General features: G+C 38.7%; 1 protein-coding gene across 1 annotated transcript in view; it reads right to left on the bottom strand.

Moving 5' to 3' along the window:
* Window positions 1–545: 545 nt before the first annotated feature.
* LOC126259369 (39S ribosomal protein L38, mitochondrial) overlaps window positions 546–21,281 on the bottom strand; it is a 47,827-nt gene continuing 27,091 nt past the window's right edge. The window contains exons 5-8 of the mRNA XM_049956108.1: window positions 16,650–16,808; window positions 1,322–1,458; window positions 1,139–1,226; window positions 546–800 (exon numbers count right to left, since the gene is read on the bottom strand). Coding sequence (XP_049812065.1) covers window positions 599–800; window positions 1,139–1,226; window positions 1,322–1,458; window positions 16,650–16,808 — 586 coding nt within the window. The 3' untranslated portion in view covers window positions 546–598. The remainder of the gene's footprint in view (window positions 801–1,138; window positions 1,227–1,321; window positions 1,459–16,649; window positions 16,809–21,281) is intronic.

Here is a 21,281-nt window from a genome sequence, read left to right on the forward strand (position 1 = left end):
ATCCCTTCAGTAGGAGACATTAACTATTCTTATTTTATTTATGATGCATGTTCGATGTTCTATGGTATGACTGGCTGACAGGATGATGTGTCCTGTTCTGCGACTGGCTAAAGAAGCCAATCAGGCAGCCATCACCTTGATTTCCTCGCTTGCAAAGCTAATGCATATAGCACTCAAAGGTTTTCATATTTATACTTGTGTAATACAAAAGTATGCAGTTTCAGTGAGACACTGCCCCACAGTTCTCTCCAAAACGCGTCATTTTAAGTGCAGCTTCCTGTGCTAAACTGACATGAAATGCTAGTTTGGTATATAAAAGCTTTACTTAAATAATTACAAAACATAAAAACTGTGATCTCAGCAACAGTAGTTTAAATTGCGAATGTAAGACACACTGTAATTTTCAAATAACGAACTTGGGAAGGAACCTCGTCTTATAATTGGGTAAATACAGTACAACTACCAAATAAATTTCTGTACAGAACATCACATTCAAAATTTAACAAATTTTGATACCGTAAAACATCTGACTTATAAATTATAAATAGTTTTTCTCAGTGACAAGTTTATTCACAAAAATATGTTTACAATAATATAGTTAAAAATCATTAATTCGGCCCCAACCAAGCCTGTTTTTCCTAATTTCTGTCTTCAACCATGAAGGTGTTCCCTCTTCATAACGATGTGCATTTGGATATTTCAGTGGTGGTGGAGGTTTCTCAAATGGATGTGTTTTGCTTAATTTCATCAGCAAGTATTCTTTTGCAATCTGCTTCTGATCACGATATCTATCCATGTACCTATAAAAAGAGAGATAACAGAATTACTCACAACCAGTCATAACCAAAATTAAATCTTTCCAAAGATCATTTTAAAAATAACACAACTTGCCAATTTATGAAAACATAACAATACATTCTAATTAAAACTCCTACACGTCAATAGAATATATTATGGAACAACCAAAAGATGTTGTAATAATATTTTTATAGATAAGAGCTCTACAGTGAAAGTGTATGAAACATGATGAAAGTATTTTTAACTTACAAAACTGAAACAGTATAAAGAGCACAAAAAGTGTAATATTAAAAACAGAAACAAAAAATCATCTTATGGTGAATATAAATATTTCACTTACAAATTGAAAGCTTGTTTCAGAGGAAACCATTTTTGTGGCGGATGATATGGAGGTGGGAAATCATATTCAAACACAGGTTCCTGCATATCTGAAATAAAATCACAATGATTCAAATAATGAAACTAACAAATAATAAAGCAACAGCACATTTCATTAAAACTGTTTATGTTGTGAACACCATACTTAGAGTATTGTGGAAGAAATTTGTCAGACTTGAATCCCAATCAGATTGGAAGAATGCCAGTCCAGCAGGTGTTATGTCATCTTGTCTTTCTCTGTAAAAATCCAATGTGCGAAATGTCCTGTCTGTTAACCGCAAGCTAAAAAGAAAGAAAAATACATAAAATAAAAAGCAGTTAATACACGGGTTTTCAATAACTACATCTTTATTGGTGCATAAATATAAAAAAAATGAACATTGCGATGGATTAAAAACCACTGCTAGTCAACAGTAACAAATGATAAGTCATTATATGACTTAATTCACACAAAAGTGAAGATTAATTTACATCTCAAAACAAAACCTTTATTGTAGAGTGCAGTATGGCAAACAATGAGAGCAATAGAAAAAATTTATAACATTCCACATTGTGTCTGAAGGTGTACAATGATTTTTATCATGAATCATTGCACTATTATCTGATTCATTCCCCTAGAGCATTCATGTAATTGTCAGCAGAATGTAAGATAAAACTACAAGACTGCACATTTTACATTACACATCTACATAAACTAAACACAATTTTTATATTCATTTCGGAGTTAGCTTTTGAGTAACTCTCAGTTCACTGGGAAATGGCACAGCTTGCATTCCACAGGTCACCTTATAGTGTGGCAGAGATACTTTGTGCACCGCTGTCACTTTTTCCTAATATTCCTGTTCCAGATTTGAATGGTCCATGGGAAGAAGTATTGTTGGTAAGTATTCATGTGAGCTCAAATCCCTCCAATTTTGCCACCATGGCCTTTTCATGAGATATACTGAGGACAAAGCAATATAACAGTTAACTCTTCTAGGAATTTACACTCTCAGAATTTTAACAGTTATTCCCATGACGATGCACAATGCCTCACTTGTAGTGTCTGCAACTGGATACGGATGAGCGTCTCATGTAGGAGCATTCTGAAGTATCAATAAACAATCTCGATGAAATCTGGTGGGTGTGTAGAAGGGAAAAAATAAAGCAATACTTTTTTGTTGTTGTTGTAAAACACCCCCAGAACCTAATTTGGCGTAATTGGTTTGGAGGGAATATCTTCAAAATGATGATATATAAAAAATATTTCTCATATAAAAGCTGATGGGTAATTAACATTCTTGGAAACTCTATAATCAAATTTTGTAATATGTTGAAATTTTGCAAAATGCCCCACTGCCATCAATTAATGCTGAAAAATGAAAACTTTGGCTATTACATAAATTAAAAAAGTTTTCAAGCTATGTAGACCCACATCTAATAAAGTTTGTTTCTGAAATACCACTTTTGGAAAATAGACTGTAGGTAATGTGCTGTCAGAGTATTTTCAACAATACTTAATTAAAATACCTAAACATTCATTTATAGTCTATTTATTTCTTTTATTTATATTTATTTTACGTTTTTAGTTGTTACTTTAATTTTCTTTTTCTTTTTAGCTTACTGTTTCACATACATGTATTTTGTTAATCGAAACTAACAAGTAACTCATTGTTTTGATACAAAATCATTACAGTAGTGATAATCTGTAAATAAATGCTGAAGACATAATGTTTTCTTACACAATGCACATAAAACAAAAGAAATGTCTTCACATAATACACACAACAGAGAATGCAACAGAAAATAAAATTCAGCAGGATTTCAAATTGACTTGGGGGAACTTTGAAATATCCTGATTGATTTGTATCAGGCTTATTTCAGTACATTGATAAGCCTTGCCAAAGAGAACTGATTATGTACTAGTGACTGTAGCTCAATTGTACGCCCTGCAGCCAGGCGACTAGCACGAGTGTTGATGTTCTTGTAAAGATAAATCAGTTTAGATTATAATAAAATTTAGTTTAGTACTGATTATGTGGTAAATAGGTGTATTAGTGTGCTTTTTAAGAGTACCATTAAAGGTTTCATTTTTCTTTACATAATATAGCAGAAAACACGAAAAGCTCGTACAGTCAGGTAATAGTCGTATTTTCTGTTTACATTTTGCCGCAGCAAATCTATAGAATTTCGTTTAATTGTTCTTTAGTCTCTCCAGCAATTTAACTGTAGTGAACCTCTTCATTATTTAACTCACATTTTCGGAAAGTAGCATAAAGTTTAAGTTGTTGTTTCAGAAACTTTGCACTTTTGTTTTTGTTTACATACAGTTGCGTATAAGGCCAAATTTGTGGAATCATATTTTTGTGTTTATCTCTAATTTAACTGACTTATTCTTAATGAACTACTACATGTATCATGAGTGAAAAGTGCTTGACTTGCTGTAGAATTGTTAGATCGGGGCTTTGGTGTGGTCCTGTAGTTTTTTTCCATGTGGGTGGCTGTAGTGGCGTGGGAATAGGGACAGTAAATTAGACCCATCAGTAGTTTTATAGGATATGTAGTAGAGAGAGGGAGATACTAAAACAGGAGGGGAAAATTGCCGCCGTTCAGGTTGAGTTAGATAAGGCCAGGGGAGATCTTGACAGGTTAAGAAGGCAGAAGGGTAAAGAGAGATGGGAAGTAGCAACAGGCAACTGGAGCAACAGTCTGACAGCATCGTGATGAGTGTGGAAAATAGATTTGACCGGTTGCTTCAGTTAGAAGCTGGTGAGCCTCAAGCAGTTGCAGGTGTAGACGGGGTACAACAAACTTTCAGCAGCAAATCGAAAAGTAAGAATTTAGGGAAATCAGTAAAGAGAAGAAAAGTGTTTTTGTTAGGTAGTTCCCACGGAAGAGGTGTTGGCCAACTTTTGCAGGATGAACTAGGATCAGAATACCAGGCCCACAATTTTTTTTAAACCTAGTGCTGGTCTGGAGCAGGTGACAGAGGATTTAGGATCACTTTGCAAAGATTTCACTAAGGAAGACACCGTGGTTATAGTGGGTGGGTCAGGTAATAGTACTGACAGAGATCCTGGGTACAGTATAGGGTGTGACCTGGCAAAGATTGCATCAGCATCGAAGCATACTAGTGTTGAGTTTGTATTTGTTCTTGGGTGTCATGACCAACCTCATTTGAACTCTTCTGTCTTTGGAGTTGGAACAGCTGCTTATGTCGGGTGCAGAGTCACACATTGGTGTGGTTCCTGTTGATTCTCTCAATAGGTGGGATTATACTAGGCATGGCATTCACCTCAACAGGAAAGGGAAGGGTAAACTGGCTGGGAAAATAGCAGGAAAGTTAAAGGGGGGAGGCACTGTCATGAGTGATAAGATACCAGTGGTTACAGGGTTGAGAAAAGACCATTGTTTTGGGTAGGGAGAACAGAAAAAAAACAAGTTTTAAGCGAGATTTGGCGTGCGTGTTTGTCTTTGTCTTTGTGTGTGTGTGTGTGTGTGTGTGTGTGTGTGTGTGTGTGTTTTGGGATCTTATGGACACCCAACAGTGAGGTTATCAGTGCCCTAACATTTATTAAAACAAACAAATGTGGATAAGAATGAAAACTGTCGTACACACATGCACTCGAAATGAACACACAATCACTCTATTGCACACACACTCTCACATGAACTAAAACCAATGAGGAGGCAAGAGAGCTATTCAAGAAATTAAAACAGAGGGAAAACAAAACACAGAAGAGCTACAAGAACAGCACAGCAAAATGTGACTGGCTGACCACTTACAAAAGACTTGGGCTAGCCAGCCTCCCTGTTGACACATTAAAAACATCTCCCCAAAATTTTGTTAAAAATGTGGGACAATTCACAAAACTCTTAAACACAAACCACATTCATTCGATCATTACATAAAATAGACTGCAGATCTGCCAGCAAATCCGCTGCAGTCTGCTGGTCAGCAAATAAAATGCAGTCCACCGTAATCTGCACACCACAAGCACCACACATCGGAAGGTCCTCTCGCCGAAGTAAAAATCCATGCGTCATAGGGCTGTGGCCAATACGAAGACGAGTAAGGAGGACGGACTGTGTCCCATTGATGTGGCTGGAAGGAAGTACGCCACAGCTGAGTTGTCGGCTTGATGACACGGAGCTTGTTGTCAGTCACTTCTAGCCACTCGTCTGCCCAGCAACACAGGAGTTTTTACCTCAACAGCGAGGTGAGGGCATACAGGGGGATAGCACATCAAAAGACCTGACTGTCACGACACGCCTCCTTGGCTGCTCAAGCAGCCCTTTCATTCCCCAGAATTCCCATGTACCCTGGTACCCAGCAGAAAGACACCTCATTCCCCAGTCCCTGTAGTTGGAGGAGAGTGTCCTGGATAGTCTGGGTTACTTTATCTGCTGGGTACAAACGTTGCGGAGAGTAAGGGGTGCTCAGAGAATCTGAACAGACGAGAAATCTAACACTGGGAGAATGTCTCATCTGCTCCAGTGCCTGCAAGATCACATATAATTCTGCATCGAAGATGGTAAATTTGGGAGGCAGTCTGCTCTTGAGGACATGATCCGGCAAAACGACAGAGCAACCAACAGAGTCAACCTGCTTAGATCCATCCGTAAAAACAGCTAAATGGTTGTGGTGCTCGCATAAAATGACAGAAAATACCGCATTAAAAACAGAAGCAGGAGTACTATCTCTCCTATACCGCACCAAATCTAAAATCACTCTGGGCCGCTCCAGTAACCAGGGTGGCAGTCGGTTAAAACCCTGGATTTGGGGTCAGATTGGCACCTCATCGAGTCATTCCAGCACACGCTGCACCCAGATCCCATATGGCATCGTGGCTTGTGGATGGTTGGAAAAAAGGCACTCCAGATGTGGGCGAACAACAGTATAGTGTGCGGGTGAAGTTGGAGCTACGAGTAATTTACATACTTGGTTCACCATGAGGAACTGGCACCGGATGGTAAGTGGCGGTTCCCCCGCCTCAGCACAGAGGCTGGGTATGGGACTGTTCCAATAAGTGCCCATGGTGAGCTGAATCCCCTCATGGTGGACAGCGTTAATTATCTGTGGCTAAAGCACTTGAGGATGTTCAGCGCCTTCAGGAGTCGGGCTTTCAAGTGTCGAAGGTATGGCAAACATGACAATCTGGAGTCAAAAATGAGGCCCATAAAAAGCACTGTGTCTCTAAAATGTAGGATGGTGTCCCCCATCTTCAAGGCCTGCAAATTAAAGAGACGACGAGAACGATTAAAATGAACACACACACACACACACACACACACACACACACACACACACACACTTATCAGCAGAAAACCGAAAACCCATCTTTGCAGCCCACTCCTCTAATCGCCATACTGTAAGTTTCAACTGATGGCTCGCCATTGCAGCACTGGAGGAGGAGCAGAAAACAGAAAAATCGTCCACAAATAAAGAGCACTGTACAGGACTCCTTACTGTAGACATGATACTGTTGATGGCTCTGGCAAAGAGGGTAATAGTTAAAACACTGCCCTGAGGGACACCATCTCCTGCTCAAATCGATCAGAGAGAGTGGCACCAACTCGGGTCAGAAAAAACTGCTGAGACAGGAAAGACCGAATGAAAATGGGGAGGTGGCCATGAAAGCCCCACTGATGCAGTTGCGCAAGTATACACGAGAGGTTAGGATTGAGACAAACCTTCAGTTTGAGAAAGAAATCAAAAAACATAATTCTAGCTTATTACATCAGCATAAACAGCTATTGGTTAAGAATTTTCAATAATCAGCAGAAATTTCAACTCTACCCAGTTTTAGCTCAATCAATGTGAAATGTCAGCTATCTTTATTGCATCAAAATATTCAAGGACTCAGAAATAAAATTAATGAATTAATTATCTGCATAGATGAATGAGAGTCCTCAAACCCAGCTCACATAATCTGTCTCTCTGAACATCATGTGACCACAGGTGTAGAACTTTTAAGTGTTACAGGATTTAGGTTAGCCTCTCACTTTTGTGGGGCAGACACTGACAAAGGAGGAGTTGCCACATTCCTCAGGAACTGTCAAAAAATTAAGAACATAGACATTCATAAATTTTGCCTAGGACAGCATATGGAAGCATGTGCAACAGAAGTAGAATTTCGCAAAAAATCCTTCAACATATTACATGTATATTGAGCACCTGCAGATAACTTTAATCTATTCATAAACCACCTCAAAGCTGTACTGGCCTATTTAACAACTAAAAACAAAGAAATAGTGGTTTCTGGTGACTTCAAGGAAGATTGCCTTAAAGACTCTCCCAATAAGAACTTATTTGAGTTAGTGATACTGTCATTCAACTTAATCCCCACTGTAAAGTTCCCAACTAGGGTAGCCAATTGCTCACAAACAGCCATTGATAATATCTTTACAGAAAAGTCCAATGAACAAAATTATATTACAAAATCAATAGTCAGTGGTCTCTCAGACCATAACATGCAGTCCCTTCTGTTAAATGTTAATACTGAACAGGATATAAAATCTGTTAAATCTGAGCTCAAGAGGGTAATCAGTAAGCCAAAAATTGATTATTTTAGGACACTCCTCAGAGACATTCACTGGACTGATGTTTACAGTGCTCATGGCATGAATGAAAAATATAACATTTTTGCTAATAAAGTGCTTACCTTATTCGAACACTGCTTTCCCCCAAAACTTACCAAGGTTAGAGCAAAGTCTACAAAGAAGCCATGGATTACTCGAGGAATAGGGGTATCTTGTAAAACAAAAAGAAAGCTGTATCTGTCAATCCAAAACAGTTATGATGTTGATGCAATAGCACATTACAAGAAATACTGCAAAATATTAAAGACTATAATACGGACATCAAAGTAAATATATTACAAGGAAAAGATAGTCATATCAGATAACAAAATAAAGACAATATGGGATATAGTGAAGGAGGAGACTGTAGAACCAGACATGAAGAGGGGCAAACAGCATTAAGAGTAAATGACACATTGGTGACAGATGTGTGTAGTGTTGCAGAACTTTTTAACAAACACTTTTTAACTGTTACTGAAAAGATTCGGTTGTCAGCTTCTGTAGATAATGCTTCCACAATACGAATTTGGCCCTCACTACCCCAGCAGAAGAAATGTCCATCATAAAATCTTTAAAACCAAAAACATCCCGTGGGTATGATGAAATATCAACAAAGTTAATTAAAGTACGCGATTCTGAGTTAAGTAACATATTAAGCTATCTGTGTAACCAGTCATTTATCAGTGGGATATTTCCTGAATGGTTGAAATATGCTGAAGTTAAGCCGCTGTTTAATAAGGGAATAAAGAAATAGTGTCAAATTTCCATCCAATTTCAATTTTGCCAGCATTCTCAAAAATTTTGGAAAAGGTAATGTATAATCAGCTATATAACAATCTTATCAAAAATAACATACTGTCAAAGTCACAGTTCAGATTTCTAAGGGTTTCTGATATTGAGAAGGCTATCTACACTTACAGTGAAAATGTTCTTAATTCATTAGACAAAAAATTGCAGGCAACTGGTATATTTTGTGATCTGTCAAAGGCATTTGACTGTGTAAATCACAGCACCCTTTTAAGTAAATAAGAATATTCTGGTGTAACAGGAAATGCTGCAAAACTGTTCAAATCTTATATCTCTGGCAGGAAACAAAGGGTGCTATTAGGAAAGAGACATGTATTAAGCTATCAGGCATCATCGAACTGGGAAATAATTACATGTGCGGTCCCACAATGTTCCATCTTAAGGCCCTTACTTTTTCTTGCATATATCAATGACCTTTCATCAGTAACATTACCAGATGCCAAGTTTGTTTCGTTTGCCAATGATACAAACATTGCAATAAATAGCAAATAAAGTGTAGTCTTAGATATATCGGCTAATAAAATATTTTTGGACATTAATCACTGGTTCCAAGCCAATTCTTTGTCACTTAGCTTTGAAAAAACTAACACATACATGCAGTTCAGAACTTGTTAGGGGTGTCCCACAAGTATATGCCTAACATATAATGACAAGCAGATAGAAGAAATGGACAGTGTTAAATCCTTGGGATTACAGCTTGATAATAAATTCAACTGGGAGGAGCTGCTGAAATGCCTAAACAAATCTCTATTTGCAATGCAAATTCTGTCAGACATAGGGGAGATAAAAATTAAAAAGCTGGCATACTATGATTACTTTCACTCCATAATGTCATATGGGATTATTTTGTGGGGTAAAGCACCAACCCAAGCTTAAGTTTTCTGGGTACAAAAACATGCAATACGAGTTATTTATGGTGTGAACAGATATTAACTGCATTTCTTTAAAATAGGAACCCCCATTTTTATTACATATTCGTGCAGTACATAAAGAAATATGAATGTTTTAGTTGGGCCACTTTTTTCACTTTGTGATAGATGGCGCTGTAATAGTCATAAACATATGGCTCACGATTAAAACAGAACAGCAGTGAAACATCTTGTAGTAGGATCGGTATAACATTACGTATGAAATAAGCATACATTGCACCATTTAGATTGCCATCGATAAAATGGGGGCCAATTATCCTTCCTCCCATAATGCCGCATCGTACATTAACCCGCCAAGGTCGCTGATGTTCCACTTGTCGTAGCCATCGTGGATTTTCCATTGCCCAATAGTGCATATTATACCAGTTTACGTTACTGTTGTTGCTGAATGACACTCTGTCGCTAAATAGAACGCATGCAAAAAAATCTGTCATCGTCCCGTACTTTCTCTTGTGCCCAGTGGCAGAACTGTACACGACGTTCAAAGTCGTCGCCATGCAATTCCTGGTGCATAGAAATATGCTACGGGTGCAATCGATGTTGATGTAGCATTCTAAACACTGACGTTCTTGACATTCCCGATTCTGACGCAATTTGTCTGCTACTGATGTGCGAATTAGTGACGACAGCAGCTAAAACACCTACTTGAGCATCATCATTTGTTGCAGGTCGTGGTTGACATTTCACATGTGGCTGAACACTTCCTGTTTCCCTAAATAACGTAACTATCCGGCAAACAGTCCAGACACTTGGATGATGTGTCCAGGATACCGAGAAGCATACATAGCACACACCTGTTGGGCATTTTGATCACAATAGCCATACATCAAAACGATATCGACCTTTTCCACAATTGGTAAACGGCCCATTTTAACATGGGTAATGTATTATGAAGCAAATATCGTCCGCACTGGCGGAATGTTACGTGATACTACGTACTTATATAATAGAGGGAAACATTCCACATGGGAAAAATATATCTAAAAACAAAGATGATGTGACTTACCGAACGAAAGTGCTGGCAGGTCGATAGACACACAAACAAACGCAAACATACACACGAAATTTTAGCTTTCGCAACCAACGGTTGCTTCGTCAGGAAAGAGGGAAGGTGAGGGAAAGATGAAAGGATGTGGGTTTTAAGGGAGAGGGTAAGGAGTCATTCCAATCCCGGGAGCGGAAAGACTTACCTTGGGGGAAAAAAGGACAGGTATACACTCGCACACACACACACATCCATCTGCACATACACAGACACAAGCAGACATTTGTAAAGACAAAGAGTTTGGGCAGAGATGTCAGTCGAGGCAGAAGTAGAGGCAAAGATGTTGTTGAAAGACAGGTGAGGTATGAGCGGCGGCAAATTGAAATTAGCGGAGATTGAGGCCTGGCGGATAACGAGAAGAGAGGATATACTGAAGGGCAAGTTCCCATCTCCGGAGTTCTGACAGGTTGGTGTTAGTGGGAAGTATCCAGATAACCCGGACGGTGTAACACTGTGCCAAGATGTGCTGGCCGCGCACTAAGGCATGTTTAGCCACAGGGTGATCCTCATTACCAACAAACACTGTCTGCCTGTGTCCATTCATGCGAATGGACAGTTTGTTGCTGGTCACCAGGATGGCCCCCTCGTATGCCAACCTATTCATGGGTCGCTTAGAGGAAGCCTTCTTGGTTACCCAGGCCTGCCAACCCAAAGTTTGGTACAGATTTATTGATGACATCTTCATGATCTGGACTCACAGTGAAGAAGAACTCCAGAATTTCCTCTCCAACCTCAACTCCTTTGGTTCCATCAGATTCACCTGGTCCTACTCCAAATCCCATGCCACTTTCCTTGACGTTGACCTCCACCTGTCCAATGGCCAGCTTCACACGTCCGTCCATATCAAACCCACCAACAAGCAACAGTACCTCCATTATGACAGCTGCCACCCATTCCACATCAAACGGTCCCTTCCCTACAGCCTAGGTCTTCGTGGCAAATGAATCTGCTCCAGTCCGGAATCCCTGAACCGTTACACCAACAACCTGAAAACAGCTTTCGCATCCCGCAACTACCCTCCCGACCTGGTACAGAAGCAAATAACCAGAGCCACTTCCTCATCCCTTCAAACCCAGAACCTCCCACAGAAGAACCCCAAAAGTGCCCCACTTGTGACAGGATACTTTCCGGGACTGGATCAGACTCTGGATGTGGCTCTCAAGCAGGGATACGACTTCCTCAAATCCTGCCCTGAAATGAGATCCTTCCTTCACGAAATCCTCCCCACTCCACCAAGAGTGTCTTTCCGCCGTCCACCTAACCTTCGTAACTTCTTAGTTCATCCCTATGAAATCCCCAAACCACCTTCCCTACCCTCTGGCTCCTACCCTTGTAACCGCCCCCGGTGTAAAACCTGTCCCATGCACCCTCCCACCACCACCTACTCCAGTCCTGTAACCCGGAAGGTGTACACGATCAAAGGCAGAGCCACGTGTGAAAGCACCCACGTGATTTACCAACTGACCTGCCTACACTGTGAAGCTTTCTATGTGGGAATGACCAGCAACAAACTGTCCATTCGCATGAATGGACACAGGCAGACAGTGTTTGTTGGTAATGAGGATCACCCTGTGGCTAAACATGCCGTGGTGCACGGCCAGCACATCTTGGCACAGTGTTACACCGTCCGGGTTATCTGGATACTTCCCACTAACACCAACCTGTCAGAACTCCGGAGATGGGAACTTGCCCTTCAGTATATCCTCTCTTCTCTTTATCGGCCAGGCCTCAATCTCCGCTAATTTCAATTTGCCGCCGCTCATACCTCACCTGTCTTTCAACAACATCTTTGCCTCTACTTCCGCCTCGAGTGACATCTCTGCCCAAACTCTTTGTCTTTACAAATGTCTGTGTATGTGCGGATGGATATGTGTGTGTGTGCGCGAGTGTATACCTGTCCTTTTTTCCCCCAAGGTAAGTCTTTCCGCTCCCGGGATTGGAATGACTCCTTACCCTCTCCCTTAAAACCCACATCCTTTTGTCTTTCCCTCTCCTTCCTTCTTTCCTGACGAAGCAACCGTTGGTTGCAAAAGCTAGAATTTCGTGTGTATGTTTGCGTTTGTTTGTGTGTCTATCGACCTGCCAGCACTTTCGTTCGGTAAGTCACATCATCTTTGTTTTTAGATATACTACGTACTTATACGTTTGTGACTATTACAGCATCATCTATCACAAAGCGAAAAAAGTGGTCCAACTAAAACATTCATATTGCTTTATGTACTACAAGAAAATGTAATAAAAAAATGAGGTTTCCTATTTTTAAAAATGCAGTTGATATCTGTTTGACATATGGCAGCACCATCTTGCGGACCAACCATAGCGCCATCTGGTTTCCCCCTTCAAGCTAGACGAGTTTCGCTCTTTGTAGTTTTTTCGTTTGATGCTTGTTTCGTGAGATATTTGGCTCAGTCACTATCAATGGACCACCTTGTATATAGACGATTAATCCACTTGAGACCTATGGAAGGTACATTAGCTTATTTGTTTTAGTTGTTAATATTTGTCATGTATTATTGTTTTTCTGACATGTTCTACATCCTGGATGGCCTCCTCACTACGGATCAATTGGAATGAAAGTAAATCTAATCTAATCAAGTGGAGACTGACATCGTCATGATCGTTCAACAGGACTAGATCTGAAAACCTTCTCACAAAATACTTCCAACATCAAATGCTGTATATGTATCCTGACTATACCTGTGCCATTAAGCCCTTTGGGATCACCAGATGAACAAGTTCCTTGTCCTCCACTGAAGTCCTGATGGATTTTGTTTTAGATTGGGTTCTTCGTCATGTATGTTAAGGGAAGAAATTTCATTCATTTTATATGCATGGTATAAGAAAAAGTTATGTTTTAAGCATTTATTTACAGAATATCATATTTGCAATGAGTTTGTATCATAATAATGAGTTACTTATTAGCTTCAATCAACAAAATACATGTTTGTGTCTCAGTGAAGAAGAGTGTAAAATTACAATTTAAAACACAAAACAAATATAAGTAAAATAAGTAACTAGACTAATAATGATTGTTTAGGTACTTTAATTAGTTATGTTAAAAATACTCTGACAGCACATTGTGTACAACTTATGTTCCAAAAATGGTATTTATGCAACAAGCATTATTACACATGGATTTATGCAGCCTGAACGTTTCTTTACTTTATGCTGTAACAAAAGTTTTCATTTTTAAAAATTAATTAATGCCAGTGGGCTATTTTGCAAAATTTCAAATTATTACAAAATTTGATTAGACAGTTTTCAAGAATGTTAATTATATATCAACTTTTATATGAGAACATTTTCCATATCTCACTGCTTTGAAGAGAAACATTATCATATCTCATTGTTTTGAAGAGATCCCCACCAAACCTAATACGCCAAATTGCCTTTTGGGGTGTGCTTTACCCAATAAAACTGAAATGGGGCACAAACAAAAAAAATACATATTGCTTTATCCCCACCCCGCTCTACAAACACACCAAGTTTCATCAAGATCTTTTACTGACACTTGGGAATCCCCAATCAGTGACTCTTGTGCATTCACTAAATGAATCTACATGCTGCTCTTTGTTGAATCTTGTCTATATCCTCTACCAATTGTATGTGGTAAGAGCTCCAGAGTAACAAGTAATACTTAAATATCAATTGAACGAGGTTTTTGTAAACCACAACATTTGTGGGACAACTATATAGCCTGAGGATTTGTCCAATAAATCTCAACCTGGCATCTACCTTTCTGCGATTATTTTAATGTGGTCATTTCACTTTGAATTGGTCCGTATGTACACACCTGGATATTTAATGGACAAGATTGCTTCCAGTGGTTGTTTTGTAATCATGTGAACACACAAAACGGGTCTTCCTGCCTATTTATAGACAGCATGCTATACACAACAAATATCAATCCTCTGTAAGTTTTCCTTCATTTTGCTATAATGATCTAGCATTGCAGCTCCTGTAAATTTAACACCATCTTCAGTGAATGAACTAATGGAACTGTAAATACAAGGGTTGGAACTTTAATAGTGACAACTATATTTACAGCTTGTACAAAATAGACACATATTTCACAGTTTTACTGACCTTCAAAGCAGTCACCGGCATTGTGTATAACCTATTGCCAACGATGTGAAAGTCTTAGGATACTCTTAGCAATGCCAGTTGTGTTGACAGTTCGAGTGGCGTGGTCTATTGCCTGACGAATTTGTAGCAGTTGTGAAGTGAATGCAGTGAAGTGTATCCTTCAGTTTAAAAATCGAGTTGAACACATGAGGGCTTCGGTCAGGGGAGTGCAGTAGGTGGTATAGCACTTAGCAGTCCCATCAGTCAAACAAATCAGTAACAGCTTGCACTGCACGTGCTTGAGCATTGTCCTGCAAAATGATGGTCAGGTCCTGCAGAAAGTGTCATCACTTCTGTCTCTATGCTGTTCATTTTTGGAACACAACCTACGAGCAGCTTAGAGACAGAAGTGATGACACTTTCAACAGGACTTGACCATCATTTTGCAAGACAATGCTCAAACATGTACAGTGCAAGCTGTTACTGATTTGTTTGACTGATGGGGCTGCTAAGTGTTATACCAGCTACTGCATTCCTCTGAATTAAGCCCTTGTGAGTTCAACTCGATTTCTAAACTGCAAGAAACACTTCACGGCATTCGCTTCTGAACAGCTACAAATTCATCCAGCAACAGACCGTGCCGCTCGGACTGTCAACACAACTGGCACGGTAAGAGTATACTACGAATTCCACATTGCTGGCAATGGGTTATACACAATGCTGGTGACTATTTTGATGGTCAGTAAAACTTTGAAACATGTATCTATTTTGTACAAGCTGTAAATAAATAGTTGCCACTATTAAAGTTCCAACCCTCATATTATCCACTAGGCATTTATATATACTGTGAAATGTAATGTTGTTTCAACACCTCTTTGGTGTAAAGTTTTGGAAAAATGAATTCAGTATTTTGGCCTTCTTTCTCTCATCCTCTGTTTCAATGCTGCTGTGTTCACAAGCGTGTCTGAACAGACAACTTTGATCCATTTACTGATTTAACATAAAACCAAAACTTCTTAGGATGTTCTGTCATACCAATAGATAGAATTTTACTTCTGAATTCATTATAGAATTTTACTTTTGAATTCATTACAGAATTTTACTTTTGAATTCATTGAAAACTTGACACATGGAATTTTGGCTTTGCTCAAATTATGTTTGCCTATGTGGCTTTGGTTACATTTAAATCTACAATGAGGTCCTCATTACTTTAGACTGTTGAACCAAATCAGGTCCTTCACTTCCCTAACAACAATGCTTAGAACATACCTGTCTACAGCATATTGTATAATACTCTTGGACTTTGCTCATTTGTACTCAACATTTTCAGTCTTAGAGATAAATATTTCACCTTGAACATTCAAGTAATCAGAAATCTGTTTCTTGTCGCTCTTTCTAAGCAGAAATAACTTCTTTCTTTTCTTTACATTCCTATTTACACCCATATTCAGTGACACTGTAAAGACATAGTGGTCACCAAACTTTTGTTCTTCATTGGCCGAGTCAAAAAGTTCAGATCAGTTTAAACCAGCAGATGTTAACTTCATGAATCAGTTCTCTTATTAATTCCTCGACTTAATTTTTGACTAAGCCATTTAGAGCAATTGTGCACGATTCCCTAACCCTACTACAGTCCTAATCACTTGAGCCCCCAGTCGCTGGGAGGTTGAAATCTGCCTCGTTATACTATAACATAACCAAAAAATTTAGATGTAACTTTCTCCACATTTTCTTCAAATGTTTTGACACTATTGCTCCTGAGGCAGGAGGTGTATGAAAGCATCCAATTACTATGTTTGATCCATCTTTAACACTTTTCTTCACTCCAATTATTTCATATTCGAAATCTGTACTAACCTCACAAGACACTATTGTTTTATTTATGGCTACAAGCATGCCTTCATTCAATGATAGAAAGCTACATGAAGCACATCTAAAAAATATATATCCTGTCACATATTACAATATGCCAACTGTGATTTTAACAGCAACTTATTCATGAAGTAGCAGCAGCCAAATGTACGTACTAACAGTCCAAATACATTTCAAATGTCTTTACAACTTACCAAGAACCATCTTTTTTAAGCATTTCATAATCCATCTTCTTTTCTTGCTTGTACAAAATAAATACAAATCGGTGGAAGCCAGTTCCACGGGGAGGAAAGGGTTGCAAGTAATCCCAAATAACTTCACCCTTGCTGATATTATTTCCAGGAATGTTGCCCCTAGAATGCAAGATTATTACTTTATTAGGAACTTTGCTAGACAGATAGAAAATTTTGAAAAATTATATATCAGACTATAAACTTTTACTAGAAAAAGGCATCAAGAATCAAATGAAAGTTCTCATAATCACAGGAAAAAAGTTATATTTGCCATGCAGAGGAGGTGTTGAGTCACAGACAAATACAATGGAAAAGAATACCAGAAATGTTTAAGCTTTTGGTCAAAGTCCTTCCTCAGAAGTAGAACTTTTGACATATCACACACACACACACACACACACACACACACACACACACACACACACAAACAGCACTCTCTCTGTCACTACAGCCCGAATGTAACTGCATGTGATGCAAGCAGCAATCATCTCGGGTGGGTGGTGTTGGTAAGGAGGAGGCATCCAGGGGGGAGGAAGAGGATAGCAGGGTAGCAGTGGGACAAGACACTAATGTCGCCTGAGGGAGTGTGCAGTAGAGTAGGAAAGGGTCTAGGCCAGGTGGAGGACAGACTAGAGAACATTGAGGCCAGCGGGGTTATGGAAACAAAGGATATGCTCCGACTTCCCACTATTTAAAAATCTTATACTATTTTTCTTATTTGAAGTACACTGTTTAATATCAAAAATTCAAATGAATGTCTGAAAGAAAATTTCACTTGAGTTGTTGTTGTTGTTGTTGTTGTTATTGCTGTCATCGTCTTCTTCTTCTTCTTGTTCTTCAGTCCAAAGACTGCTTTGATGCAACTCTCCGTGCTAACTCTACTCAGTGCAAGCCTCATCTACAAGTAACTACTGCAACCTACATCCTTCTGAATCTGCTTAATGTATTCATTTCTTGGTCTTCCTTATGATTTTTACCCTCTAGTACTGTATTTGTGATCCCTTGATGCCTCAGAATGTGTCCTAGCAACTGATCCCCTCTTCTAGTCAAGTTGTGCCACAAATTCCTCTTCTTCCTAATTATATTCAGTACCTCTTCATTAGTTACATGATCTACCCATCTAATCTTCAGCATTCTTCTGTAGCACCACATTTCAAAAGCTTCTATTCTCTTCTTGTATAAACTGTTTATTGTCCATGTTTCACTTCCATACATAGCTACACTCCATGTTGTTGTTGTTGTTGTTGTTGTTGTTGTTATAAACTGTTTATTGTCCATGTTTCACTTCCATACATAGCTACACTCCATACAAATACTTTAAATACTGACACTTCAATCTATACTCAATGTTAACAAATCTCTCGTCTACAGAAACAATTTTCTTGCCGTTTCCAGTCTACATTTTATAGCCTCTCTACTTTGACCACATCATCAGTTAATTCGCTGCCCAAATAGCAAAACTCATCTACTGCTTAAAGTGTCTCATTTCCTAATCTAATTCCCTCAGCATCACCTGATTTAATTCAACTAATTCCATTATCCTCATTTTGCTTTTGTTAATGTTCATCTTATATCATCCTTTCAAGAATTACAATGTCGTCAGTAAACCTCAAAGTTTTTATTTCTTCTCCACTGATTTTAATTCATACTCCAAATTTGTCTTCTGTGTCCTTTATTGCTTGCTCAATATACTGACTGAACAACATTGGGCATAGGTACAACCCTGTCTCACTCCCTTCTCAACCACTGCTTCTCTTTCCTGTCCCTCAACTCTTATAACTGCCATCTGGATTCCTTACAAATTGTAAAGAGCCTTTTCCTCCTAATATTTTATCCCTACTACCTTTAGGATTTGAAAGGGATTATTCCAATCAACACTGTCAAAAGCTTTTCCTAAGACTACAAATGCTATACAAATAGGTTTGTCTTTCCTTAACCTACAGGTACCTTCTCTGAGAAGTCGTAGGGTTAGTATTGCCTCAAGTATTCCTACATTTCTCTGGAATCCAAACTGATCTTCCCTAAGGTCAGCTTCTACTAGTTTTTCCATTAATCTGTAAAGAATTCATGTTAGTATTTTGCAACCATGGCTTATTAAACTGATATTTCGGTAATTTTCACATCTGTCAGCACCTGTTTACTTTGGGATTTGTATTATTATATTCTTCTTGAAGTCTGAGGGTATTTCACCTGTTTCATCCATGATGCATACCAGATGAAATAGTTCTGCATGACTGGCTCTTCCAAGGCTATAAGTAGTTCTGTTTCGACTTAGGTCTTTCAATGCTCTGTCAAATTCTTCTCGCAGTATCATATCTCCCATCTCATCTACACCTATGTCCTCTTCATTTCCATAATATTGCCCTCAAGTACATCTCCCTTGTATAGACCCTCTATATACTCCTTCCACCTTTCTGCTTTCCCTTCTTTGCTTAGGACTGGTTTTCCATATGAGATCTTGATATTCATATCGGTGGCTCTCTTTTCTCCATAGGTCGTCTTAATTTTCCTGTAGGTGGCATCTGTCTTACCCCTAATGATATTTGCTTCTACGTCCTTACATTTGTCGTCTAGCCATTCCTGCTCAGCCATTTTGCACTTTCTGTCTATTTCATTTTTGAGACATTTGCATGTCCTCTCACCTGCTTCATTTATTGCGTTTTTATATTTTCTTCTTTCATCAATTAAATTCAATATCTTTTGTGTTACCCAAGGATTTCTACTAGTCCTCATCCTTCTACTTACTTGATCCTCTGCTGCCTTCAGCATTTCATCTTTCAAAGCTACCAATTCTTCTTCCACTGTATTCCTTTCCCCTGTTCTTGTCAATCCTTCCCTAATGCTCCCTCTGAAACAGTCTACAACCTCCGGGTCTTTCAGTTTATCCAAGTCCCATCTCTTTAAATTCCTACCCTTTTGCAGTTTCTTAAGTTTTAATCTGCAGTTCATAAACATAAATTGTGATTAGAGTCTACATATGCTCCTGGAAATCGCTAAAAATTTAATACCTGGTTCCTAAAACTCTGTCTAACCATTATATAACCAATCTGAATCGTTCCAGTATCTCCAGGTCTCTTAAATGTATACAACATTCTTTCATGATTCTTAAACCAACTGTTAGCTATGGTTTAATTATACTCTTTCACTCCTTTCCCCCCAGTCCATATTCACCTACAACTTTTTCGTCTCTTTCTTTTCCTACTATCGAATTCGAGTCCCCCATGACTACTAAATTTTTGGCTCGCTTAACTATCTGAATAATTTCTTTAATCTCATCATACATTTCTTCAATTTCTTCATTAGCTACAGAGTTAGTTGGCATGTAATAAACTTGCACTGCTATGGTGGGTGTGGGCATCATGTCTCTCTTGGCAAAAATAATGCGTTCACTATGCTGTTCATAGTAACTTATCCACATTCCTATTTTTTTTATTCATTATTAAACTCATTCCTGCATTACCCCTATTTGATTTTGTGCTTACGTGTCTGTATTCACCTTACCAAAAGTCCTGTTCCTCCCACCACTGAATTTCACTAATTCCCACTAGATCTAAGTTTAACTTATCCATTTCTCTTTTTAAATTTTCTAACCTACCTGCCTGATTATGGGATCTGACATTCCACACTTCACTTGAATATGATTTTAATAAAAAAATCTGGGCAAAAATGTAAATTTTTACATTTACAAAAGTTTACACACACACACACACACACACACTCACACACACACACACACACACACACACACACTGTTCCCAGACATCCGCCACTGTCAATTTCACAAGACATGCAACACATGAGAATTAGGAAATATTCATAAACACTAATCACGGCCACTTAGCACAAATCTGATTGAACCACTAACTCTCAAAAGATGTACAGGGTACAACTTGGCGGCATTTCATCGTACTAGCTAGGCTTCACCAACTACACACACATTCTGGGAATATTTGGATAACTCCTCACATAGACCTGGTGTTTCAAAATAAATATTTGGGTTTGCAGACTTTGTAGCATTTATTACATTCAACTTATAGTTATAAATAATACATCAAATGAAAGAGCAACTTAAACAGTTTGTGTCACAAATGAGCACCATCCATCACATGGCACACACCATGCTGATAGGCATATCTTTCCAAACCTTGATCAGTGTGTCTGGAGCAATTGTTGCAATAACTTCTTCAATCATATTTCTTAAGTCAGGTACATAATCTGCTAGTGGAGACACAGACACATGATCCTTTATGAAACTCCAAAAGTGAAAATCGCACAGTATTAGATCAGGTGAAACACGCTCTGGGACATCCAGGATTTTCCAATGTGATTCATTTGTTATTTTATAACTCTTAGCTCTAAAATTAGACTGTGACATGTGTCCCTCCAGTCTCTATAAATGACATGCAACCCTAAAATATGTGTGCCACTCGGAAAATTTTGTGACTGCTAGCATTACTATTAAATGATTTAATTTCTGAAAAATGCAGTCAACAGGCTCCCATTGATTCGGCAGAAGTTTCAACCACCTTAGCCAATTGAGAATGAGCCACTGAACCACCACTTGTTTTACTATGTGCACCAGATAGACAGTGA

The sequence above is a fragment of the Schistocerca nitens genome, chromosome 5 (genome assembly GCF_023898315.1).
Source record: "Schistocerca nitens isolate TAMUIC-IGC-003100 chromosome 5, iqSchNite1.1, whole genome shotgun sequence".
NCBI lineage: Eukaryota > Metazoa > Arthropoda > Insecta > Orthoptera > Acrididae > Schistocerca > Schistocerca nitens.